The sequence below is a fragment of the Herpailurus yagouaroundi genome, unplaced genomic scaffold (assembly GCF_014898765.1).
Source record: "Herpailurus yagouaroundi ecotype Mexico unplaced genomic scaffold, PumYag 190, whole genome shotgun sequence".
Classification (NCBI taxonomy): domain Eukaryota; kingdom Metazoa; phylum Chordata; class Mammalia; order Carnivora; family Felidae; genus Herpailurus; species Herpailurus yagouaroundi.
The window spans coordinates 9034703-9061016 of record NW_024412421.1 but is presented as its reverse complement, the minus strand read 5'-3'; the positions used below and the strand labels follow the sequence as shown (position 1 = coordinate 9061016).

Sequence of the window (26314 nt, the reverse complement as noted above, 5' to 3'; positions counted from 1 at the left end):
TGACCTCTGGGGTGTCTGGGTGGCTCAGTCGGTTAAGTATCCGACTTTGGCTCAGGTCACGATCTTGTGGCTTGTGGGTTTCTGTGCTGACAGCTCAGAGCCTGGAGCCTGCTTCAGATTCTGGGTCTCCCTCTCTGTCTCTTACACTCTGTCCCTCTCTCTCAAAAATAAATAAGTATCAAAAAATATTTTAAAAAATAAGTAAATATTGACCTTTAACACAATAACTGCTTCTGCAGCTCCCTCCTAAGGAGGATGCCAAGGCCAAGGGAATCAATACATTCTGCAAATCCCTAATAGGGCTGAAAACAGAGTGAATGGTAGTAAGTGGGAAACCAGGGGTGACACCTTTCATAGCAGATGGTTCAAATGGGTTGTTCATAAAAGCACAAAGGGGTGTTTTGGCCTTAAGAAAAAAAAAAAGTATGTACCCAGAAGAAAAAGGAGATTGAGGGTAAGTACTTAAAATTCAGTGATGGTCAGAATTGCTTCTCTACAAGTCAATTCATTTTTCACACGAGAAGTTCTGACCACCGCATGCCAGTCCCATCTAATTACGCCATCCTTGCAAAGGGCAGCGGGGTAGGCTGACTGTTCTGAGACCCTTCTGGGTGGAGGCAGATCTGTGCTGGTCCATATCCACTCTCTCTCAGTCTCCTCCTGTGACCAACACATATGTCTCTGAGTTAACTGTCCTTGAAAAAACACAACTGGATGAACTAAATAGGAGATAAATTCACAAATCTGCCTTCCTTAATAAACACCATGGAGGTTCGCGAGCCGAGCATTAATGAAACCAGGGAAAATAAGTGTAGAGGAGTTCAGATCTCTTTGGGACACCTTTACAAAACTGTAGCAATTTAAAGGTATACTTACTTTAATTTCCGGCTAATTTTGGTAAATTCCACCAGCCCAGCTTCCATGGGCAATGTTAGCTGTCCTGCTGAGATCATTAATCTGCAGTCTTCATAGGTGTGGTCTGTTACTGGAATTCCCAAAGCTCTGAACAGCATTTCAAAGCAAACAAATTCAATTTTTTTTTTTTTTTAAGAAAGGTAATGATTTTTTCATTAGGCCTGAGCTGGTGAACGAACAACAGTAAACAGGGAAGTATTTACTACTTTTTAAACCAGTAGCTTTGGCTTATTATTGCAAAAGAGACGTATTTCTCTCCTTCTGCACACACTTCCTGGTTGTTTTGTGTTTTAACTGTGACAATAGTTGACTTCAGTCTCAGGGAAAGGAATAAGGCTTCCAGTCCAGTCCAGTCTCAGGGAAAGGAATAAGGTTCCAGTCCGGTGGAGTCTTTCACCAGCTGTGGACCTTTTGGCTCTTAACCTAAGCCTCGCTCTTGTCATCTGTATATAGGAATAATTACCCTACTTACTCTACAGGGTTATCTATTGTAAAGATGGGCCGAAAATGCCTGTGGGAGTACCATTGGAACAGCTACATTTGTCTGTACACAGTGTAAGTGAGTAATCTACCCAAATCGCTAGCCATCTGCGTTTTTCCATCTCTCGAAACTGGAGATGACTTCTTGCTACATAATCTTCTGAAAATACTAAAGAGAACTGATAATAAGCTCAAGATTTCTTCCAAACCTAAACATCCTCCACCCTCGAAGGAGCACATAACCCCTACTAGCTCCCTCCTGCTCAGAGATCTGATAATGAATTAGATTGGAAATATATATATATATATATATATATATACATAAATATATATATATATATACACACACATATATATACATATATTATATATATATATATATATACATATATATATATATATAATGACTTGAAAAAAAACTGAGTACTGAGAAGAAAGCCTGGCCAGAACATGAAATAATTTCCTGAAGATTCCTCTTCAAAAAACTTTCATTCACAAATATTCAGTGAGACTCATGAAGTTAGATCTTCAACGGTATTTGGTTTTGTTGAATCACCGTGAAGAACGTGACATTTTCAATGAATGGGATATGAATAAAGTATTTTTTTCTATCTACAACTAGGCTATTTTTGATGAGTAAACATTCTGGTATAAGAATACGTAAGTGGGAAAATAAACATTTTAACTATTTCAGGAATGTATAACTTATCATGCTCCATGGGTACAGCATGCTCGTTAAGAGCTTTTGGGTTTGGGTAGCAAGTGGGGATGTGAGTCCCAGCCCAGACCCTCACTGTCTGCTATGATCTTGGGCAAACGACTTCCCGCTCTGAATCTCAGGTCCCTCGCTTGCCTCCTAGAAGTGCTGTGAGGGTCACGTTAGCTACCCAGAGTAACAGCCTGGCACAGTACTCGGTAAGTATTTATCAAGAGTAGTAGCACCACCACTTTACCACTTTCAAATGCTTCTGTCATACACTCTCCTAGGTGACTCTCAGGATAACCAAAACCATCAGAGAGGGGAGACGAGTATTCTAACTCCAACTTTACACGGGAGGAAAAGGACCCCTCGAGGGACTTGTCTGTCCATGGTTGTGCAGCTAATGGAGGTCCTTCCTACTCTTTATCCAAGACCCTTAAATCTCCACGGCTCCGAATTCAGAAAAAAACCAAAACGGCTGCCTAATCAAATCCCTGCTCTGTTTTTAGGCAAATTATTGGGAGGTCAAAATACCTGGTATAAATTCCCTCCATTCCCCAAATGTATCTTAGTTCCTAACTTTTGGACATGAGCTCCTATGAAAACATAAGGAGAAAGGGAAGAAAACAATATAAAAGCAGATTTTGTAGCTAATCTAGAAACTGGGAAAATCAAGTACCTATAGGTACACATAGTAAAATTTTTTTGAACATTTGAAAATTTATTGTTTTGAAAATAAAGTTCTTCTCCTGTGAAATATTAATATATATATAATATATACGTAATAAAAAATATAATCTTGCTTATAATACCAAATTCAGTCATGAAGCTGAATTCAGAGTTCTCATTTGAATGTTTAGTGGGGATAAATATCGCCGGCCTATGAGCGTCAACCCTCCTACTGGAATGGCGGAAAGAGGTGGCACCTGGCATGAGGGTGAGCACCCCGTAGGGCTGCCTGGGAGGTCGGACAGTATGACATGCATGCTTTCATTACAGGACGGGAGGAGATTGATCTAATCAGAGTGATGGGCAGCTACAACTCCCTTAAGCGCAGGACAATACTTGCCTCCCGTTTTGCGATTTACAAATCCTAAACTTATAGCCATTCCGAATGGGGGCGACTGCCCCCCGTTTCTGTGCCTCCATTACGTTCCCTTGCAAACTTCCTCCTTTTTGTTGCTGTATTCATTAATGCCTTTGAAACACCCAGCGTTGGCAGCTCTGTGGAGGCTGGGCCATAGGAAGCGGACCATGAAGGGCTCAGACCGTCACAAGGCTTTGTCAGACAGCCACAGGCCAGCTTAGGAGAACCCACCCCGTGGAAGTCACTGGCTGCTCTCTTCTGGTTATTGAATCCTCCCTGCTCCCTTTCTGGCAAAGACACATAGCCATTAGTTTGGGGCTGCATCTGGGGAAAATATTCGTAGATTGTTCTACCACATTCCGGGGCACATTTAGAATTTCTAACCAGAATGACTTAAGAAATGAGACCCTCGGAATTAAAAAAACAAAAAACAAACAAACAAACAAACAAACAAAAAAACAAATCCTAAAACTATATAAAAACCATATATTTACCAATCATTTAAAAACTATTTATTGATTATGATGATATATAGAAACTCACTCTGCCATTAGACTCCGGACTCTACAGGCAAAAAGGATGGGATCGTTTTTTTCTTCATCATTTGGTACTTGAACAGGCATAAACTGCAAGACAAACATACCTTTCCATTACAACTGTTAAGCCTAAGCATTGAATGTTACATACATTAATTTATAAGCTGTCTGTCATTATATTAAATCCCCCACCTTCCTGGCGCATGGGTTACATGCTAGACGGGGAACAACACTGTGTGCCACTCAGCGGATCCGTAGTCAAGCCCTGGGTCTTTCTGTGTGTTAACTGGTAGGTCTCTGGAGTTTTCTTCACTGTTGCCCGGACCCTAACAAGAGGGCTGTGATCGCCCACTCACTTCAGTGCGATGAGGATGAAAGAAGCCAGTGCCTGGAATATTCTGGAAGTTGTAAAGCTGTAGGTTCTGAGATCTTATTCTCCAAGCTGTACCTCCTACCACTTCCAGCCCTTTGTGTGAAAATGTTAGTACCAGAAGTAACCTGTTTCTTATGATTTATCTTCTCTACCCATGCCTGTGTCAGCCATATTTTTATCATTTGTTCAAATGTCACGCTTTGCATTTCTTCTGCTCTCTTTTAACCCTTAGCATGGGCTTTCTAGCTTCTGCAGAGTATCATGTGTTATCATTTTAAATTTTACTTTTTTTTCTCTACTTGATATTCTGTAATGTCTCATTTGTACTGTTCTTGTTTTATTTACAGTTTTCTAACATTTAACAAGATTTTGGTGCTATATTGAACTCATTGCATATTTTTTGAGCACCTACTATATACCAGGCAAGATTAACAGGACTCTATTCCTGCTCCAAAAAAGATCTGTATTTTACTAGGATAGACCAACTAATTTAGGTTCAAGTTATAAAGGTCACATGACCAGGACTCAGCCCAAGTCCTATCAGATTCTAAAACCCTTGTTTTCCCCACTCAACCATCCTTCCTGGAGTATGAGAGCAAGGGATAGGAAATGATTAATTTGGCAGGGGGCAGGGAAAGGCAGCCAAAGAAGCTTTACAGAGGAGCTAATACTTGATCTTGGCTTTTTAAGGATAAACATGATCTCGCCAATAGCTACTGTTCATTGAATTATAACTATGGACCAGGCACCGTGCTAGGGGTTTTATATGCATTATTTTCATTCCACCAGTCCTCTTGATTTTAGTCACAGGATTGGGACTCACATTAAAAGACGTGCTTAAGACTTCATGGCCCATTTTCATTCAATAAATATTGCTGAGGCACCTCCTGTATGCCAGGCATTGCACTAAACCCAGAAGACAGGACAGCAAAGCCCCTGCCCTCAAGGAGCTCTCCATGCGGTGGGGTAAAAGTTATGACAGATGAATGCAGTCTACCAATGAGAGCTACCATCCACTAAGCACATACCATAGCTGGGTATGTGCCGGGTACTGTATATTAGGGGCTTTACAAGATCAACTCTCCACAATTCCTTGAGGTCAGTTCTACCACTTGCGCTTGACGGGCGAAGAAAGTAGCTTGAAGAGGTTAAGACCACACACCAGTGGCAGGATCACGATTTGAAAGAGAAAGGAGACTGTATAAAGAACACCACTTTTGGACTCATGTCGACTTGTTTTCAAATCCTGTTAATCACGTCAAGAAGCCTTTGGGCAAGGGTGATTCAGAGATGAAGTGTGAGCCAGGGGCTGTGGTGACCAGGTCCAAGCTTTTGAGCAGAAACATTGGTTGGTAGGAGTGGACAAACCAAAGAGGAAAAGGCTAAGAGCAGGGAGAAGCCCTGGAGGGTCTGGAATCACCCCGTGAGAGAAGGAAAGACCACGAACAGAGGGAGTGAGGGTACAGAGGCAAGCATGGATGCAAGTGGTACGGGAGGAGAAACTGGACAGGAATCGTAGGACCGTGCGCTAGGTGACAGTGACCGCCATTGACCGCTATGTGACACAGCCTCTCCCAGGGGACAGTGGCATGCTGTGCAAAGAACACTGTTTCGGCTGCTTGCTGTCTTGTTTCTGCCGTGAGGTCCCGGGAAAGTCATTCAGCCCTGATGAGACTCAGTTCCCCCTCTTGTCAAGCGAGGAAGTTCGACTCGATGTTCTCGAAAGCCCTCTCCAACTGGAATTCGGCGGTTAGCTTTCCACTTAGGATCGTTATTCTTTAAGATGGAAAAACACGCTAAGCCACCAGAGGTCCCCACATCACTTATGTATCCAGAGCAACATCCGATCTTTGCAGATAAATCTTTCTCAAGTGTCCCTCCATCCTGTTCTAGATGTGAATTTCTTATGTGTGCTTAGTAGGAAATCCAAGGAAGAAAACAGGACGTTAAAAATCAATTTTCATAAAACCTCTAACAAAAGAATACAAAAACGTTTTAAATTGCCATATAATTCTTCACTTTTTAAAAAAAAAAAGCCACACGATCATTTGACACACGCTTAATCTGTAGGTCATAAAAGCACATCCTTGAAAACCCTGAAAAATAAATTACGGCTACACTGTTAACCAAACATAATACGACGAACTGTGGGTTTAATTCCTTTTACTGCAGGTAATATTTTCTGTGAAAGAATTTTTAATAACTCTCATATTGGCATGGCATTTTATTCTCAATGAAGAAAATCCCACTGAGAGTACAAAATAATTAAAAGCCTGTATTTGACCCGCACGGGCCTTGGAGGCCTCCCATGCCTCCTGAGAAGCAATTCAATGGAAATTCTCGTAAGAAGTCACTTCTCCTTGGAGCGGACCTAGCCCTCTTTAATACATTTCCATTTTGCATGTAGACATTCAAGGCTCACAGCATATACGGGTCCTCTGTGTGGGTAGGGAGACTGGCTGAAGACAGAAAAACGTGATTGTTGTTGTCTGCTACTGTCCCCTAATACACAGCTCAATATTGCAGGGTCTTCAGGACCCCAAATTTTCTTTTCTACCTTCACCTTCTCTCACCATCCCGAGTATCCACATGGACGGTTCATCAGACATGTTGATCTCACGGCTCTCCACCTGGCCACAGGTGTTCTCAGCTGTGCCTCAGCCAGGGCGACAAACATAGGACGCTAACCTTCTCTGGCAAGTTCTTCCATGAGAATTTCCCTTCGTCACCTATTAGCTTTTACTTCTCTAACCTGGTCCGGCACAGACTGTAAGAACCTGCTGGTGACCCTCAGGACACGCTCGTCCCTCCCTTCCTGACAACAGCTGCCTGCCTGTCCCCACTGCCCTTCAGGAGTCAGACACCTCCATGTGGACTTTCTGTCATCCAGAATCTCCCCCTTCTGCCACACCCATGGCACCAACCACATACCCATGATCACCTCTCCTGCTCCTGCCTTCCCATCCCTAGAGACCACTGTGGGATGCTAAAGAAAGGTGCACAATCTTACGGGCTGAGGCTCCTCCGATCCATGGGAAGCTCCATAGGGTCCTTACAGCTGCTTGAAAATTATGTGATTTTCCCCAGGTGACCATACCGCCTCCAGACTCAGAAACAGTTTTGTTTTGCTGAAGGTCTTCCCTTTTCCTTTTAATCATGCAAGTGTGCCCCCGAATGTGATCTCAATACTGAGTCTGTTTCCTTAGTGTCTGTGTGACAGGTGAGGATCAAGTTACTTAACATGAACCTCACTGCGGCTTGGATATCTGTGCTGCACCTGCTGCCGTCATATCTAAATGTTTCAAACACAGTCTGTGCTTCTCAGGTTGCAGTTCTACTTTTCATCCCAATGGTACTTCAAGCTCAACTTTAGAAGGAAGACAGTGAAAGAGTTAAGGACATGCGACCCCAAAACATACCGCTTTGGTATACTGATTATTTTGAGCTGAAGGCACTTGGAAAATAGCCAACGTGGGGAGACGTTTTCTCTGAACTTCCCTTACCTCCCTAAAGTCAGCTACTCCGAAAGGAACTCTGTCCCTCGTCTGTCCTAAAGTCCCTCCTGGGGAGTTTCATCCAACAGGGAAGATGGACTCTTACCGCAGGTGACACGACTGGAATTCGACATCACACACAGACAAACGTGATCACACGCTATCATAGCTCCCGGTCTATTCTTCCCAGGGCCCACCAGTCTTTCCTAAAAACCACTGACTCTCCCCTGCGTGGCCTACCCCCTCCTTCCCCTTCCTCACTACTTTTTGTGGTATCCACTTTTTATTCCCCATGATGCCTTGCACACATATTAAAAATGAATAGATGTGTGTATCCTTTCCCCTATTAATCTGCCCGCCATGAGATTATCTCACAGATCCAGCTATGGAACCTCGGTAGGGAGACGGCAGGCACTGCCTCCCCACAACAGCCCAAGTGAGCTTCCCCAGTTTTTTCCCATTGCTCCCGAGACTGGCTCCGGGCCTCGCTTCAATGTGCTCCGTTCCTCCCCCCCGCAGGCTCGGCACCACCCTGCCCCATCTAAGGGGAGGCTAACCGACATATTTCCCATGCTAACACCTCATTTGTCCTGCTGGTCTGGGAGTGCCCTACCTCCTCCGGGGCCTTAGGCTGCACGCAAGATAAAGTCAGAAATCTTCAGCCCATTTTGAAGGCGATCCGATATCCAGAGCCAACCCTTTACATGGCTACTCAGGCCCAGCAAAACTGCCTTATTCATTGTTTCCTGACCACGCGGGGCACATTCCTTTCTACTAAATGGACCATCGTGAAAAAGAGAAAGACTGATGAGTGACGATACTACAATCAGTCTTTTCTTCTTCCAAGTAACAGGAAAGGACTTTAACGAATCACTCTCAACAACCGTGCAGGTCTGGCTCTTCTCGTGATTCTTCTTTGAAGTCTTCAAGAAAGAGCAAATGCGAATCAAGGAAGGCATTTACGAACTAACATTCGCTGCTTTCTTCCCTGAAGAACAGAGACATTTCGAGGATAAGGGAAATACAAGTGAATGCTTATTGAACGCCTACCACGTGCTAGTACGTAAGTAACCTTACTAAATGCTAACCACCCTATAAAAGAGGTGCCATTATCCCCATTTTACCACTGAGAACACAGGCTAGGAGAGGCTTAAATCATTCACTCAAGCACATACAGGTTGGTAGCAGCAGAATTGGAAGAAAACCCCAGCTAATATTCTTTATATAACATTCTATTTCTTTTTTTAAAAAATAATGTTTATTTATTTTTGAGAGAGAGGCAGTGTGTGAGCAGGGGAGGGGCAAAGAGAGAGGGAGACATAGAATCAGAAGCAGGCTCCAGGCTCTGAGCTGTCAGCACAGAGCCCGATGCAGGGCTCAAACTCACGAACCGTGAGATCATGATCTGAGCCAAAGTCGAACGCTTAACTGACTGAGCCACCTAGGCACCACATACAACATTCTATTTCTCTGCTACTACTTAGAAATTTCAGAATTCTACCGAGTTCCAGAAGAAATTAGCTTTGTTAAAACAAGCACATATATAGGTTTTATGTGTGTGTGTGTATTTGCGTGATAGAGGTTTTCTAAAAGGCTTCTTTGTTTTAGATTCAAAACTACAAGTCATATGAGTGTGTTTGGATAATTAAATAAACTACATAAACATATCTGAACCTTCCCTAAGTAATAAACTCTTTGGAGATTTGAAAAGTTGTATTGGGGCGCCTGGGTGGTTCAGTTGGTTAGGCGTCCGACTTTGGCTCAGGTCATGATCTCTCAGTTCGTGGGTTTGAGCCCCGCATTGGGCTCTGTGCTGACAGCTCGGAGCCTGGAGCCTGCTACGGATTTTGTGTCTCCTTCTGTCTCTGTTCCTCCCCTGCTCACGCTCTGTCTCTCTCTCTCTCAAAAATAAATAAAGATTAAAAAAAATTTTTTTAAATAAATAAAAAGTTGTATCTATCTACAGGGGTTGGTCATAACACTCACTATTACAATCCTTTCCAAAATCAGAATTGTTTTTTTAATAAAAAAACAATGACCTTCTCTTACTTGTGACAATGGACTGCCCACCATAAAGTACTGTAAGTCCAATTTTAGTTGCTAGAAGCTTGCTCTAAGCTTTGCAAAAGAATTTACTAAAACAAAATGTTTCTGTCTGCCTATAAACATTTTTCTGTACCTGTATTATAATGGATAGCTCTGAATAAAAATAGAGATGTAACCTATGAAGGAGGAAACAGACTGATGGTCACTGTGAATGCCCTGTTTCCATTCATAAAAGAGCTTCTGTCCACATAGTGCCCTATAATCTGGCTTTGCATGGATTCTCTTTCACGAGATTCACTAGCAGGCTGTTGATTTATGTCACATTTGGGGATGTTTCCTACCAGCTATCTTCTTCCCTATGCCCCTAAGCCAGATGCTTATAAAGACATACGTGTGAGGTAGCTGGCCAATAAAAGTAACCACTCAAAGACAGTTTAAACACATCCACTATGCCACTATGATCCAGAGAATAACTTTCAGGAGAACCTTCTGCAGACACACATGGCATCATTGTTCAAGGATGCCGGAAGACCAATTATAGAGGGTGTGAGGTTTGGAACTGATTGTATTTTTAAGACTCAAGAGTCAAGGAAATAATGGCCTTTTCAAAAGCAAGTCTCTGTTGAGAAAGCAGAGAGGGAGTGAGGGGAGGAGACATTACACTCCCTAGGTGTTAGCTATCCAATGGTTTCGGTAACTACAGAGTTGGAAAATCATCATCAGTGAGGAGTGAGTTGTAAAAGGAAAGAATACAGCCTTCAGCATCCAGAGATGTCCTATGACTCACCAGCGCGGTGTCTAAAAGGATACCAAATGATCCACTCAAGTTCATTTTAAAAACTGCAAAACTTGGGGTGCCTGGTGGCTCAGTCGGTTAAGCTTCTGACTTCAGGTCAGGTCATGATCTCACGGTTCACGAGTTCGAGCCCCACATCGAGCTTGCTGCTGTCACTGTAGAGCCCGCTTTGGATCTTCTGTCCCCTCCTCTCTCTGCCCTTCCCCTGCTTGTTCTCTCTCTCTCTCAAAAATAAATAAACATTAAAAAAATAAAAAATAAACAAAAATAAAAACCGCAAAACTTAAGACCACATTCTTGAACGGTACATCTTAATTAAGCTTAACTGGTTACTAGAAGTTCTAAAGTTCTAAAAACATATGTAAAAAATAATAACTAGGATCTCCATCAGTTGTAATGAACATGGGCGCTGGGAGGGGGTGCTTCTGAACAACCAACACAACTGTAGTTGGCACAACTAAACATGCCGAGCCTTCTAACTAAGCTACATGTGTGGCAGCTCAAGTCGGGCATCCCCAGATGTGGTGCAGAAGCCGGAGTCTTGACACAGTGCCCAACTCTCCAGGGCCCTGAGCCAGGGTGTGGACACAGAGAGCACCAGATGGGCTGTGGGATACATTTTTCAATTGTGCCCAACCGGGGGGAATTAAAATATTCAAAAGTCATAAAGTGGTGAGGAGTCCCCAAGGTGAAAGGTAGCATCATGAATCGAAAATAAATATAATTAAAGTAAGAAGACTACATGTGAAGGCCACAGAGTCCCATCCTCTCGCCCTGCACCACAATTCAAACACATTGAATCTTACCAGCTCAGCTATTCTAAACCAGGTGCTAGCCATTTTGTTTGTGAAGTTATCAAAGGATATATTCTTTCTTTGCCGGCAAATATTATTCAAACAGGTCTAAGAACTGGCTGGAGAATGCAAACACTGTAATGGAAAAGAAGGAAGGAGGGAATAAAGGGGGAAGGGAGGGAGGGAAGGAGGGAGAAAGAGAGAAAGAGAGAAGAAAGAAAGAAAGAAAGAAAGAAAGAAAGAAAGAAAGAAAGAAAAGGAAGGGAAGGAAGGAAGGAAGGAAGGAAGGAAGATAGAAAAGGAAAAAGGCCATGACACAGAAAGGAAATGTGGTAATAATGGTCAGGACAAAAAAATGAGGCCTTTGCATACCTCTGTTGTAATAGTTTGACCACTGAGACATGTGCTAGACAGTTCTAGGTGCATTTCCACATCTGTTGCTAGATCTTGTTTTAGCTGGGGAAGGGTAAATTTAGAGGAAGGGGCAGCATATATATTATATAAACAATATCTTCCCATTTTGCAGAGAAGACAGGGTGGGTGTTTTAAGTATAAGTTTTCCTCCCTCCCTCCCTCCCTCCCTCCTTCCTCCCTTCCTCCCTTCCTCCCTTCCTTCCTCCCTTCCTTTTTTTAGAGAAAGCAAACAGAGCTAGTCTATCTGCACAGCTATGAAGGACAGAAGAGCACTCTTGGAGTACTTAGAAATAATATAATATTTCTTCCTGACAGGGCTTCCCAAAATATATCCTATGGAACACCGCTTCCAGGAGGTATCCAGAGAAAAAAGGATATGGTGGTCACACCATCTCAAAGGCACTGACAGGTCTTGAGAAAAAGAAATCCGATTGATTTTATTTACACTGGTATTTCTCAAACTTATTAGAGTACAGATTACTGTTTTTCTCTAGAAACATCTAAGTATATTCTAAGAAGTAGTGTTTTTTTGATCACATTGAGAGAGACTGAACTGGTTTTAAAGGGGGGGGAAGTGTGGCATACAATGAATAAATAGATCGTTTCCTGGCAAGCAGACAACCTGTAAGTCTCCAGAAACATTTCACCAAAGTGAAACTCATTTCGAAATGCAATTTGCCCCCTACATCATTTGGTATTTCTGACCTTTATGTGGCTAAATGACTAAGCTATACAACAACAAAAAACCAGTATTCTTTTGACTTAAATTCCATGTCCTGTCACTGGGAGCATGGGCCCCCACTCAGGACTCCGAATTAACATAGGCAAACTTAGAGTTCTCATTGCACAATCTACGGATGCAACTGGAAAATGAAAGCAAGAGCCTGACTCGCTCTTCGGACCCTTCTCTCTTCAGAGGCTCCCTGAGGGTATCACTAGAGCCAACTCTACTGACTCTGTATTTAGGAGTCCATTCCTCATCATTGCTAGCATCTAAGAACGGTTCTGGAACCATCGTTCAGACTCTTAAAAATCTGGCCAGGATTTTCAGAACCATCTAATCGCTCCCGCACTCCCTGCCTGTCTCTGCAACTCAAACCCAAAGACGGCCAAACCAGACCAAAAGAATGCTGACATGCGCTGCCTCCCAGAGAGGATTTCCTCAGGCTTTCCAGGTGCAGAGTGAGTCCAAAGTGAGGGCTTCTGACATCTGTGCCTCTCCCCAGAGTCCAAGTAGCACCTCTCCGCTCTGACAGAACGTACTCTTCCAGGAGCTGTGGGGCTCCATTGGCTACTGTATGTAGCTCCTTTTGTCAAGATGTGAAGCATACCATACCGTTCAACCGGGCAGAGGTCAGCATTGAAAGGAGGATGATAGAAACCAGTTATGCAAATCTGGTCAGCCAGGGTGGTCGCCTATGAAAGTTCCCAGAAGCCAGAGGTTTTTCCTGATAGGATTCCAAGGGCTGGATCTGACAGCCAGGTGGACAGTTTGTAAAAGACCAGCGTCTGTTTTAAAGATGGCGGATTTAACTGCCAACCCTTGTACGGTGGGGCTCTCGAGACTAGAAGTGCAAAAGAAAAGGAAAGGCCAAATCTCCAGTTCCAAGACTGTTTTTGAATGACTTACCTCAACTTCCACCTTTGTGAAGAGCTGGCAGAAAGTGAGCATACAGAGCTGAATGCTGAGGAGAAAAAAGAACAGGCCATCTTTATATGGTAATACAAGTATCATCTATATCACCCGACGATCCTTTCTTTATAGGCAAACACTGCCACGTCATACTTCATATATATATATTGTGCTTATGAATGCCACACGGCAGCTGTAACACTCCTTGGGCTTAAGCAAGTATTCTTGATATTCCAAAGTTAAATCACCAAGTACAACACCAAATATGTACTTGTGAGTCAGAGCTGCAGCTCGGCAGACTAAACCCCAAATGTGAAGTCTCCCTGACAACTCAGGCTTGTAGGCCTACGAGCCTAGAGAAACTACCAAGGCCACATTTTAAGGTACATAAATGTGCTTATAGGAAAACTCCTGAAGTAAACATTACATTTCGAAACTCTTCTCTGATATTAAAAAAAAAACAAAAACAAAAAACCAGTGGGCCTTTGCCTAAAAGCAGAAACTTTATCATAATTGTCCCAATTAATAATCAATATTTTATTTAAGGAGAAATTTTCTGAAATGTTCCAAATTTCATTGTAAAACCAGATAAAGGCTTTCTTTAAAGTGGTTAAAGCCAACCCTCTCAAAGATAATTTCTGAAATAGTTGTTTCTATGTACCTTTCTTTTTTTTTTTTAATTTTTTTTTCAACGTTTATTTATTTTTGGGACAGAGAGAGACAGAGCATGAACGGGGGAGGGGCAGAGAGAGAGGGAGACACAGAATCGGAAACAGGCTCCAGGCTCTGAGCCATCAGCCCAGAGCCCGACGCGGGGCTCGAACTCACGGACCGCGAGATCGTGACCTGGCTGAAGTCGGACGCTTAACCGACTGCGCCACCCAGGCGCCCCTGTCCCTGAGTTATTTAAATTGAACTTTTGAATTTGGTGATTCACACAGACAAATCTGTTCTGAAAATTCTGAATGCTGGAAGGAAGGAAGGAAGGAAGGAAGGAAGGAAGGAAGGAGGAAGGAAACGAAACAAGCCAGGCATAAGATCTCATTGAACCTGTGTTGTCCAAACAACACTTCTCAGACCCACACAAAATGGCTTTTCCATAGCTGCCCTTTCTCTGAGTGTATTCCCCAAGTTTATGAACTCTCTCCCTTAGGCTGTCTGTCTTGGTATAGAATCTCTTCCTTAGAATCTGAGTCTAGACTAGCCCTTGGAGCAGGAGCAACTGAGGAAACTGACTTAAGAGTAACAGATTCAGTGCTAAATATGGTATGAAGCCCACTGGAAGATTCGGGCAGAAATGAGAGTTACCACAGGCCAAGCACAACGTGGCATTTGGACAAAACAAAGCTGTGCCTTTTAAAGATTTTGTGTTTATCACTCCTAAGAAATCTTTAACTCCTCAAAAAGTGTTTTCCTCTCTTTTCTGAATTCTCTCTCCTATTTACTTCTTCCCTTTGTCACACTTGTTAGAAGGCTGGTTTAACCAGAACACTCCATTTTCTATCCTGATCCCCCTTCCAAGAAGGCCTTCTCCTACTTGACCTTCACGCCTACCTGGACTGCTGAAAAAGTTTGAAAAAGCCATACTGAGCGCACTGTGAATCTGAAGTCACTATCTCTGCAAGGCACTTAAATTGTCAGGGTCCTAAGGATGACACAACTCAGGAACTATAAAGACACACTGTATCCAGTTTGTAGGCACTCCTTTTTCTAAAATACTCTCACACTATTTGTTTCTTCTCACTTGCTCTCGTATAAAAAGCTGAAAACCAGGAACCCAAGATCAACAGTGGCACAAAACACGTATTCTAGCCGAATAAATAAACTGATTTCCTGAAGAGTTAAAGACCACATAATGCCTAGATATTCTTTACAATTTGTGGTCTTTATTTTGAGTGTCGTTTACTTAACTTCAACTATGAAGGACTGAAGCGTAATAGGAACATACATGTTTCACATGTTAATAAACACTAACACATGTGAATGGCCCATCAGTTACCTATTCTGATTTAAATTTATTATTTTGATGCAATTCACACATACAAAATGGAGAAAATTGGCATGCACCATAAAAGAAATCTGACTTTCATACATTGTTTGGATTATCTAAGAGGTTTGCAAGGAAGTTACAAGATACTTGAAGGCGAATGAAGATTCCCTTTTAAATAGGTCCAAGTGGTTGTCTATGCATCGACAACATTATGTAAACTCTCTATGTAATAGTATCAAAAGGCATTGCTGGGTAAGCCCCAGGCAAAGTCCTCACATCCAGGCATTTTACATGGCTCTCACCAAATATAAACCAGCTCAGACTTATCCAGGGGGATCTCGACAAAAACGTCTCGAGAGAAAGTACGATTGTACATGCTCTGTTCTTTTTAAAGGCCTGTTTCAATGCAGCTTGCTTAATGGCGAGCTGTATTCCTCTCCTGTCTTAAATGTTTATAGAAACTGCTGATCCCTCTGCTTTTAAAATCCAAGAACGGAACTGAGAGCTTAGCTATTTTCTCAGCTCAGATCAGACACATCACAGCTATTTTAGGCCATATGACGCAATGACTCCGGACTGCTTAAACCGATATAGTAAAACAACAATGGAGACACCAGATAACATGCTAAATCTGCAGTGGGAATAAAACTACAAGATTAAAGCTAAGTAGGGTACAAACTGGGTCACTGGACTGTTTCTTAAGGATTGGTAGCTACACACGTGAGACCCGCAAGAACACGGCAGACAGCCAGAATTCTGCACGTGGCCGGCGCTGGGGGCTAACAGGAAAGATAGTGATGCTCTCTACAGACTTTCTCCTTTACAAGATTCTAGGATCTGATTAGAAATCTTTACTTTTACAAAAACAAGGCTTTTTTTTTTTTTAAAAAAAAGGAATAAATAATTTTTCTTTTTCTTCACTGAACAAAATTTATATAAACCAATAATAGAAGCAACTTACAATGTATATCCTTGCCATGTCCACGTCACGGTATCCTACAATAACAAAGGTGTTTAGACTGTTAGTTCAGAGAAAAAATAAAAGCTAAATAAAATCAAAATCTTATTTTCATATTGGTACTCATGTACGTCCCTGCTGAATTAAAAGCAGTATGTTGAAAAGTAAAACAAGCCTATTAAACGACAGCAAATTGCTCTATGAATTCTTGGATTATATCTCTACATGGCAAAAATCTCTTTTCTATACGTAGCCACCTATCTTTTCAGGAAATTAAGTTGCTTTTAGTTCTTAATAGAATTCTGAGCACGCTTAGCTATTTTTTCTCCTAATGTGAACACATCTGGATGATTAATTTGCTTATAAAGCCCAGAATATATAAGTTCCCCAAAAAAAGGGGAGGGGTACATGCTTGGGAGAAAAGATTAGAGTAGTACATAGTGAAAGGATTTACATAAATGCCAAATAGGCAGAAGTACAATTAAGTAAATCTTGATAGATACTAATTTTTTAACTAGGGGGTGTCCAAAGGTGAGAAGACAGCCACTGAAAGGAAGTTGAATTGATCGAGAACTCTTGATCTTAAGTGACATAGATAATGAATCATTACATTCTGCTTGTTCATGGAAAGTCTCTAGTAGAGAAAGTTCCTCTCAAGACAAAACAGATTCCAAAAATTCTTTCTTTAGGAAAGCGGCGGCACAATAATATCCAGAATACAGAGGTGTGCCCAGCTGGAGTGGAAGTCCCTGTTTCCTGAGCCAACCGTGCACCTTCTATAGGATGACAGCTTCTTTTCATGTATCTTCTTATTCACGTTACTTGCCAAGAGTCCCACAGCTAGGAAGTACTGAGCCAGTAATGAAACCCCAAGCCAGTCCCAGATTTATCCTGCGACACCAGCTATCCCTCCAGTATTGACCGCTGAATCAGGAAAAGTCTCTTTGTAGGCTCAGTGCAAATCACAAATCTATGCACGTTTCCTGCTACCCAGGCGAATAAGAGCCTGAATCTGAGACTTCATTGGACCATCACAGTAACAACAGAGGAGAAACTGGGGAAATGCCTTCCTGGAGCTTAGGAATACCAGAGACATCGTGTAATATTGGTGTCCACAAACACGTGCCTCTCTTGGCAAACTTCTAGAAATGAAATGTGGCACGGGGAATGGGGTCTACCCATGTGCTTCCAGCCTCTGTCTATTCAGAGCTTTCTTCAAATTCTAAAAGGGGTCCCGGAGGATTTGTGCTGTTCGGAATGTCTGAGATGTTTTCCCACGGCCAAACACTATGCTTACCAGCTTGTTCGGGTACCTAAGGAGGATCGGCTGCACGGGAACCCCTGGAATGAAGGCCCCTAAAACCACATTGAGACGTTACATCTTCATATATGACATGAGGATTACCATAAAGAGAATTAATAATAAACGGTACACATATACTTTACTGCTTTAAGAATACACACAAACGGTGAAATGTTGGTAGAATCCCTAGTGCTTTACCAAAATGAGAGAGTTCTAAAATTCAGAATTAGGAAACCAAGATATTAAATGTTATGCCCAAGTCACTGAAAAGATTTATTTACATCCCCACATGTTTTCATTTTCTAAATACTTATTATACAACAGGATTAAAAAAATAAAAATAACGGCAAAGTCAAGACAAAGAGAAAATGGGGAGAAGAAAATCTAAATCAAAGCAAATACTTGTAGCAAGAACGAGCCCCACTTGCTAGAAGTGAGTTCTGACTTGGGCTCTGAGCATTCCAGCAGCCAATACAAACACATGTGAAAGTATTATCAGTTACTATGAAATTACGTATGAAATTATACATCTCTATGAAATCTATGACTTTATAATATTAAAAAAAAAGAGTGAAGTGTAGAAGGCATCTGAAGGCATTACAATGATCACTTGTTTTCCATTAGAAAACACAGGACCTGGGGCGCCTGGGTGGCGCAGTCGGTTAAGCGTCCGACTTCAGCCAGGTCACGATCTCGCGGTCTGTGAGTTCGAGCCCCGCGTCGGGCTCTGGGCTGATGGCTCAGAGCCTGGAGCCTGTTTCCGATTCTGTGTCTCCCTCTCTCTCTGCCCCTCGCCCGTTCATGCTCTCTCTCTCTGTCCCAAAAATAAATAAACGTTGAAAAAAAAAAAAAAGAAAACACAGGACCTGGGGTGTCTGTGAGGGTAGCCTTGAAGGAAAAGAAAAATCTGCCAGTGGTTTCTGCGTGTGCATGGATATGTGTGTGCATGTGTGTGCGTGTGCATGCACACACACACGCGCGTGCACACACACACACACACACACACAACTATCCAAGGAAGAAGGGGTTGTGATACCAAAAGACCAAAAGAGAAAGTAAAGGAGTTCTGCAGATTCACTGTGTTAAAAACTTTTTATCGGAAAAGAAACGCCCAGAACAAACTAACAGATTGTTTTGTGTATTAGTATCAAATCATTTGAGAAATCTTCCATAGTTTGTTATAGTACATAATTTAATTGATCTCACCTGGTTTAAAAGTAATCAAACAGGAACGATTAGTACAAGTACCTTCTGGGAAAACTAGTATCTTGGGAGAAAAGGAATACGTAGATTTAATATTTCAGTCCAATGAATTGGTTACCTCTTTACTCAGTTTCTTACAACTTCACAAATAGCTGCCAATTCTTAGAAGACGAAAATGAAATAAAAGGCTAACGCTTGATTCTACCGAAAACTAGAATCAGATTATTCGGTTTTCCTCTAAAAGAACTGTCGTCTGACCATTAAGGTAATTAGAAAACGGATTAAAGCTTTGAATAGAAAATACACTTAGCAAATGTTTCTTAATGATGATGCTAATGATCTGAAATAAACTTAAAAGAAGATATAGACCCTGAGACCTGGTCAAAGAGCACATTAGATTCTTTCCTCTACTGCTATACATCCTTAACCAAATCGTTCCTACTTCCTTGTTTCTGTTTTCCCTGTTAAATGATATTCACTCCTACAACACATAGTTTAGGGATATACGGAGGAAGCAAAAAGGAGGAAATACTTGCAGTATGCTTTATGCTCCCTTGAATTAGTAGACATATGGAATACAGTTTAGTATCTTGTTGGAGAAAGTGTTTTTAGCATTTAACATAGGCCTTTGTGTTCTTCAAGTGAAAGATACAGAGCACAGTTAGTTTCCCCATTAACGGAACAGGCTGGATTTGCTAAGGATTTCAGGATTTGGCAACGAGTAAATTGCCAAGTACATAAAATAACAAAAAAGAAAAATCCTGCACCCACAGCAGTTAGTATGTGTACTTAGTTAGTATTTGTATCGTTTAATAATTAGAAAGGGAAAACTTAATCAGCCTAATGTGCCACAATGACAGGCTATTTATAAAATAAAGATTGTAAGTGTGTGCAATTTCATCCCCCAATTTAAAAACAAAACAAAACAAAAAACAAAATAGGTTTCCTTTACAACAAGATACACTATCAAACATGGCTCATTCAATGGAAATTCTACAGCTACTCCATTAACAATGAACGGATATAGAGTAAATCATAAAATCTCAGATCTGGAAGGGGCACTAAAAGCCATATAGCCTTTCCAGTGCTTGAATTCTTTCTACAACACTCCCCTCCCCCCGCTCAAGTTGTTGCTTAGCCAGTGCCTGAAAATTCTAGAAAAGGATTTCAGATCAGATCATTCTGTCTCTGGACAGAAAGTTCCTTGAGGTGGGTGAAATGAGCTGAAATCTTACCTATTTGTTAACTTTTGCCCACAATCCTAGATATAGTCGTTGGATCCAAAGAGAAAAGTCAAACCCTTATTCCAAGTGTCACTTCTTCCTGGTCACTTTTTAAATCATTCCTCACATCCCTGGGTTTCTGAAACCTCCTGCTGGGTGATACTCCTCTTGGTATTATAACATCTACGCATCATCATGGGTGGCCAGATCACAGGGCCAAGATAGAGCGATACTTATCAGAATTATCCAGTAACAGTTGCCCCTCCCCTTACCTTCCAAAGGCATTCCAGGGTTGGAGGTAGTGAGATGGGAGAATCTGGAAAAGTTCTATAGGTGATTCCTTATATACCCCTTGATCTGAAAAGCTCTGTCTAAATATACTTTGGATAAGACCAAGATCATAATCCCTTTTTTTCCCCCCAATAAACATACCATACTGTTGACTATAATTGAGCTTTGATAGGCTGTCTTTAAGATTATAAATAAATTCAGAGAATGTATTTTTTTATGACACAAAGTAAAAATTGGTTCAAAGAGGCCGGAGAATAAGAAAGAATGATACATTTAATCCCACGGGATATCTCCTGGGGAAGAAGACTTCTGAATACTCACTCATTTATTCTGCTCCCATTATGCTGAAAACACCTAGCATAGGTGTCCCCAGATACTGCCATCTGTGGAGCCAAACGATTTCCAAGTACACAAACAAGAAACAAACTCACAGTATTCTAAATGAACGTCCCCTGTGTTTTACCTGCGGCCACTGTCCTCCTGATGTTGCTCGCCTTATTATTTCATTTATTGTGTTTTTTCGAGAATCCGGATCTACACGGGACACCAGCACTGGCTGCACAGCTCGTAAAAGTCCTTGAAAACAAACAAAAGGTCACAACTGAGTCTTTTTTTTTTTTTTTTTTTTTTTGGCTAAAGCTATCACAGCAATGATACTGTATGAATCATAAAACAAGTGTTATGTAAAATTAAAATACAGCAAATCAAAGAGAACTTTAAAAAAAAAAACCCTCCAATTTAAAGTTTATAAGAATTTAGCTTCCAGAGGCGCCTGGGTGGCTCAGTCAGTTAAGCGTTAGACTTTGGCTCAGGTCATGATCTCACAGCCTGTGGGTTTGAGCCCCGCATCAGGCTCTGTGCAGACAGCTCGGAGCCTGGAGCCTGCTTTGGATTATGTGTCTCCCTCTCTCTTTGCTCCTACCCACTCACACTCTGTCTCTCTGTCTCTCTCTCAAAAATAAATAAACATTAAACACATTTTGAAAAAAAAAAAGAAAACTGATTATGTGAATTCACAGTACATACGAATAAGGGGCAATTATTAATTTTACTAAAATTTTCAGCACGACAGTCTTCTGAGTAGGTAGCTTCCTCAGGCATGCAAAATAAGCCTCAATTTGCCAAAATTCCATTGCTAAACAGCTTTCTAGGAAAATGCCATATGATACAAAGCACTGCGGCTACACTGAGGAAAAAAAAAAAAGAATGAGTGAAAGAAAGAGAGACAGAGAGAATTTTTCTGAGCTGAATGACAAAGCTGAGGACACGACTGTTTCTCCAAAGCGCCAAGGCAACCTCAGGCAACCTCCACACCCACTCTGCCACCACTTGCTGCTTGCAATAACCTTGGGGCAACCGGGGACCAGTCACTTAGAGACTCACACCCTAGGGAGAGACCATAGCACCTGGTGGGATAAGCATTTCATTTGCTTCATTATTTTATACGGCAGGAAGTACTTATTGTTCTACATCATAATTTTCAAAGAGTTTCAGGTCCCTCATGGAGATTCTGGGGCAATAATAAGAAAACAGAGTTAAGAGGAAAGACTCCATGTGAGGGTGAGCTTAATACTCTCAAGAGAAATTCGTGAAATAGCACGTAACACAGTGTTTTCACCAGTTCTCTGGTTCAATTCTCCCTCCAGAAAATCAAGCATGTTTGGTACTTGAAACTCGGTCTTTCTAGCTATATAAGAACAAAAGGAGGGGCGCCTGGGTGGCGCAGTCGGTTAAGCGTCCAACTTCAGCCAGGTCACGATCTCGCGGTCCGGGAGTTCGAGCCCCACGTCGGGCTCTGGGCTGATGGCTCAGAGCCTGGAGCCTGTTTCCGATTCTGTGTCTCCCTCTCTCTCTGCCCCTCCCCCGTTCATGCTCTGTCTCTCTCTGTCCCCAAAATAAAATAAACGTTGAAAAAAAAAATTAAAAAAAAAAAAAAAGAACAAAAGGAAGTCACTGGACCCTGATAAAGATATGAATTTATTAAGAATTATAAGGGTACAGGTAGGGGAGTCTCTAAACTTTATCACAAACTCATTCTGAAAATATAGTTCCTCATTAAAAGTAAGAAAATAGGGGCATCTGGGTGGCTCAGTGGGTTAAGCATCTGGCTTCAGGTCACGATCTCGACGTTCGTGAGTTCGAGCCCCTCATTGGGCTCTCCGCTCTCAGTACAGACCCCACTTCGGATCCTCTGTCGCCCTCTCTCCGTCCCTCCCCTGCTCTATTTCTCTCTCTCTCTCTCTCTCAAAAATAAATAAACATTTTTTAAAAAGTGAATAAATCGCTTTGAAGTGTTTCATTATTTTAAAGTTTTTAAAAAGCCTACCGATAAACTATATATGATTTTTTTACAAATTTGAACCCCAAGCATGAAAATATCTATATTGTCTTACAAGTACTTACTGCCAATCAGAGGGACCTGTGCGTTCTCGTTCCGAGACACCATGGAAGGTAACCCAGCTACGACACAGGCAATTCCATCAAAGAATGTTGAATGAGGGGCAGCGACAAAAATTGGTGCCTCCGCAGGACTTGCCACCTTTCCTTTCACGGTAACCATGAATCCCATGGATAAGAACATGGCATGACCCAGAAACTTCAAAACTGGTTGAGTAATTTTCCTTTGGAAATAAATATTAAAAAAAAAAAAAAAAAAGACACAATTAGCTTTGTTAATCTCAACTAACAGCAGGGCTTTACTCTAAAACACAATACAAAAACCCAAACATGTCGGAACACTTCATTTTAAAATATGAGCTAAGGGGCGCCTGGGTGGCGCAGTCGGTTAAGCGTCCGACTTCAGCCAGGTCACGATCTCGCGGTCCGGGAGTTCGAGCCCCGCGTTGGGCTCTGTGCTGACGGCTCAGAACCTGGAGCCTGTTTCAGATTCTGTGTCTCCCTGTCTCTCTGGCCCTCCCCCGTTCATGCTCTGTCTCTCTCTGTCTCAAAAATAAATAAAACGTTAAAAAAATTTTTTTTAAATATGAGCTAAGAAGAATATAGCTAACAGTTACATGGGGTTCTTTTTGCCACGTACTATTCTAAATACTTTACATTTATTAATTTATTTAATCTTCAGCCCAATTGTATGAAATGGATTTTATTTTTTAGCATCCTAATTTTTCAGATCAGAAAACTGAGGCACAGAGAAGTACAATTTCCCAAGGACATATGGCTACTAAGTGGCTCCATGATTCTATGACTACAGAGGGATAAAAATGAATCTTCAACACACGTCCCCCACTGAGAAATCCAAATCAGTATTGTTCTTCACAGGAGTGACCTTGGGAATGTACATTTGTGTAACAATGATGCTACTCCCCAGACACTTTTAGAACTCTCATGCTGCATCAGTCCTCAGTTATTTTAGGAATAATTTTTTAAAGCCTTATTACTTATGTCATTATAGCTCTTAGACATCATCAAAAATCTTAAAAGCTAAAGTCACCATCTCGCTTTCCTGGAACGTAGATGCACTTACACAATTTCAGAAATCTAACTGCTTACTTTTTTACAAAGAATTTATGTCAGGGGTGCCTGGGTGGCTCAGTCGGATGAGCGTCCGACTTCGGCTCAGGTCATGATCTCACGGTTCGTGGGTTCCAGCCCCGCGTCGGGCTCTGTGCTGACAGCTCAGAGCCTGGAGCCTGCTTCTGCTTCTGTGTCTCCCTCTCTCTCTGCCCCTAACCCACTCGCATTCTGTGTCTGCCTCTCTCAAAAATAAACAAACATTTAAAAAAATTTAAAAGAATTTATGCCATTAAAGACTAATTAATTCATCAAACTGTGCCAGGACCTCTGCTGGACACATAGGACTAAGACTATCCAGTCCCTGTCCTTGATAAGCTCAGTTGAGTTGGGAAACAGAAACACATTCCTAGAAGTGCAAACACAGGATGGATATCTGAGTATGTGAAGAGGCATGCAGTTTTCATGAAAAACAAAACATGCGTCTTTCCCGTAACACATCCAATGAGAGCTTGAAAAAGTAGACTTCCTGTCTAATTCTCTCAGTAGTCTTGTAGCAATACAGCGAGGGGCTATTAAGCAACTAGGCACTGAGGAAGTTTCTCTAACTTTTACTCCACAGTAAGGAGAAGTGAGACACAGAAGCCAATGTACTTTTCCAGAGGGCACAGGGAAATGACCGTCTCTCTCCTTCTTGCTGTTTAGAGTTCAGAGTCTATTTTACATAAGGATAAAAAGCTCACCCCTTTACCGATTTCCACCCTTATTTTTGATTTAAAGTGGTGTAGATTTTGACAACCGCATTCTAAACTATCCCATATTCAGAGCTGTTAAACACTTTTTGAAAGGATTTTAAAAGGGCTAAAATTTGGGGCTACATAATTAATTTCAATGTTACCTGTTTGAGAGGAAGTAGAAATACTTGCTTAATTGGAAAAAATGGAACTTTATTTTTTTTAATATTTATTTTATTTTTGAGAGAGAGAGAGACAGAGAGACAGCATGAGCCGGGGAGGGACAGAGAGAGAGAGAGAGGATTTGAAGCAGGCTCCAGGCTGAGCTGTCAGCACAGAGCCCGACAAAGGGCTTGAACTCACAAACCGAGACCATAACTGAATCGAAGTTGGTGCTCAACAGACCGAGCCACCCAGGTCCCCGGAACGTTCTTTTCTAACACTTATTTAATCTGTTTTCTGGATTCTTAGACTACTCCTTCCATCATGATAGGGCTTCATAAGCTGTTAACAACAGAAACCAAAGAGATAATTGAAAGGAATTGGCCAGTCATGAAAAAAATCTCTCTTAAAGTATTTTTTAGGGACACACGGCCTTGAATCATAAAGCAAAGGATTATGATTTGCAAGGATTAAGGTGGTATTATTCTCTGGGGACACTGCCAGCCTTGTATTCACTTCCACTGGAAACCAGTCTTGGGCTGAATGTTGACATTATTCACTAGAACATGAACTGAAGAGTAAATTGCATATTTCTTTAAAAGTTTCTAGAACAGTGATTTTCAAAATTTTTGGAGGACATTCTCATTGGAGATTTGGAAGAAAGGAATAGACCCTATGTAGCATACAAATTTTAAACAAAGTGGACAATTTTAGAGAGTTCAATGGTGCCCTGCACCTCACCTACGGCTTTCTATTCCAAGGAGCCCACCTTACAAGCCTTCACTCTCAGGACATACTTACGGCAACAAGTTGGCTCTGTCCAATGGGAATGAACTTTTACCAGTAACTATTAATTGGTGATGAGTTTATTCTCAACTACCCTGCTGATTAGATAAATATTCAAAAATACACTATTGCTGATCCACTTACTTGCACCACGGCAGAAAGTATGTACTTACTACAGAGGGACAAAAGTAAATGTCATGACTGAGGGACAGCAGAGGAAAGACCCATAGTTTTCAGCTGTAAAGGTTTCAAGTATACTAGTTGGGTTTCCCAGAATCAGGGACCTCTCACTTTTTGGCAATGACTCAGAAAACAATATTTTAATATTGGGAAATTACAACTTCAACAGAAAATTATCATAAGGCGCTTGGGCAAAAGTTTCTATATGTGATGAATTTAAGAACCGTTTCGTCTGAGAAAAAGAAAATAAATGGTTAATAGTGAGTAGGCAACGTTAGATAAAACTACTGATTGATGACTAAACCACAGTAATTGCTTCTTTAATCTTGATTTAGCTAACATTTAGACATTATTATTTCTTACCTCCTCCAACCAGTTATTGGATGGGTCAGCTTTTCAGGACAGCATGCTGTTGAAATTGCAGCAAATGGCCATGCCAGTAATATAATTAATGCAACCAGTAAGACACGGATTGGAAGCAGGATAATTCCAAGAAAGAAAATCTGAAAGTGAAAATTGATTAAAAAAAAAAAAAAGATGAGTGGACAATATTGGAATGTTCTGGCTATCAGACTGAAACACATAAGAGCAAAGTTTTGTGTTATTCACGTGTTCACTGAAGGATAAACTGAACATTAACATGCACCAGACATGAAAATCTAAGCACAAGGGAAAAGAAACTACATCTGGCAAAAGCAACAGTGAATAAAACCAGGTACTATAATGACAACTTGATCTATTTATCAAG

The 26314-nt window shown here is 41.5% G+C and overlaps 1 protein-coding gene and 1 long non-coding RNA gene across 2 annotated transcripts in view; both read right to left on the bottom strand.

The window, feature by feature from the left end:
- LPCAT2 (lysophosphatidylcholine acyltransferase 2) overlaps positions 1–26098 on the bottom strand; it is a 55454-nt gene extending 29356 nt beyond the window's left edge. Inside the window, exons 1-9 of the mRNA XM_040498043.1 lie at positions 25930–26098; positions 22640–22857; positions 20700–20812; positions 18726–18786; positions 17514–17572; positions 16220–16254; positions 13266–13320; positions 3726–3808; positions 877–1002 (exon numbers count right to left, since the gene is read on the bottom strand). Coding sequence (XP_040353977.1) covers positions 877–1002; positions 3726–3808; positions 13266–13320; positions 16220–16254; positions 17514–17572; positions 18726–18786; positions 20700–20812; positions 22640–22817 — 710 coding nt within the window. The 5' untranslated portion in view covers positions 22818–22857; positions 25930–26098. The remainder of the gene's footprint in view (positions 1–876; positions 1003–3725; positions 3809–13265; positions 13321–16219; positions 16255–17513; positions 17573–18725; positions 18787–20699; positions 20813–22639; positions 22858–25929) is intronic.
- On the bottom strand, positions 17963–18719 carry LOC121045321 (uncharacterized). Its single transcript, XR_005797701.1, has 2 exons — positions 18386–18719; positions 17963–18155 (listed from the first exon to the last, which is right to left on the bottom strand). It is a non-coding gene; the product is annotated as an uncharacterized LOC121045321 (long non-coding RNA).
- Positions 26099–26314: the final 216 nt, after the last annotated feature.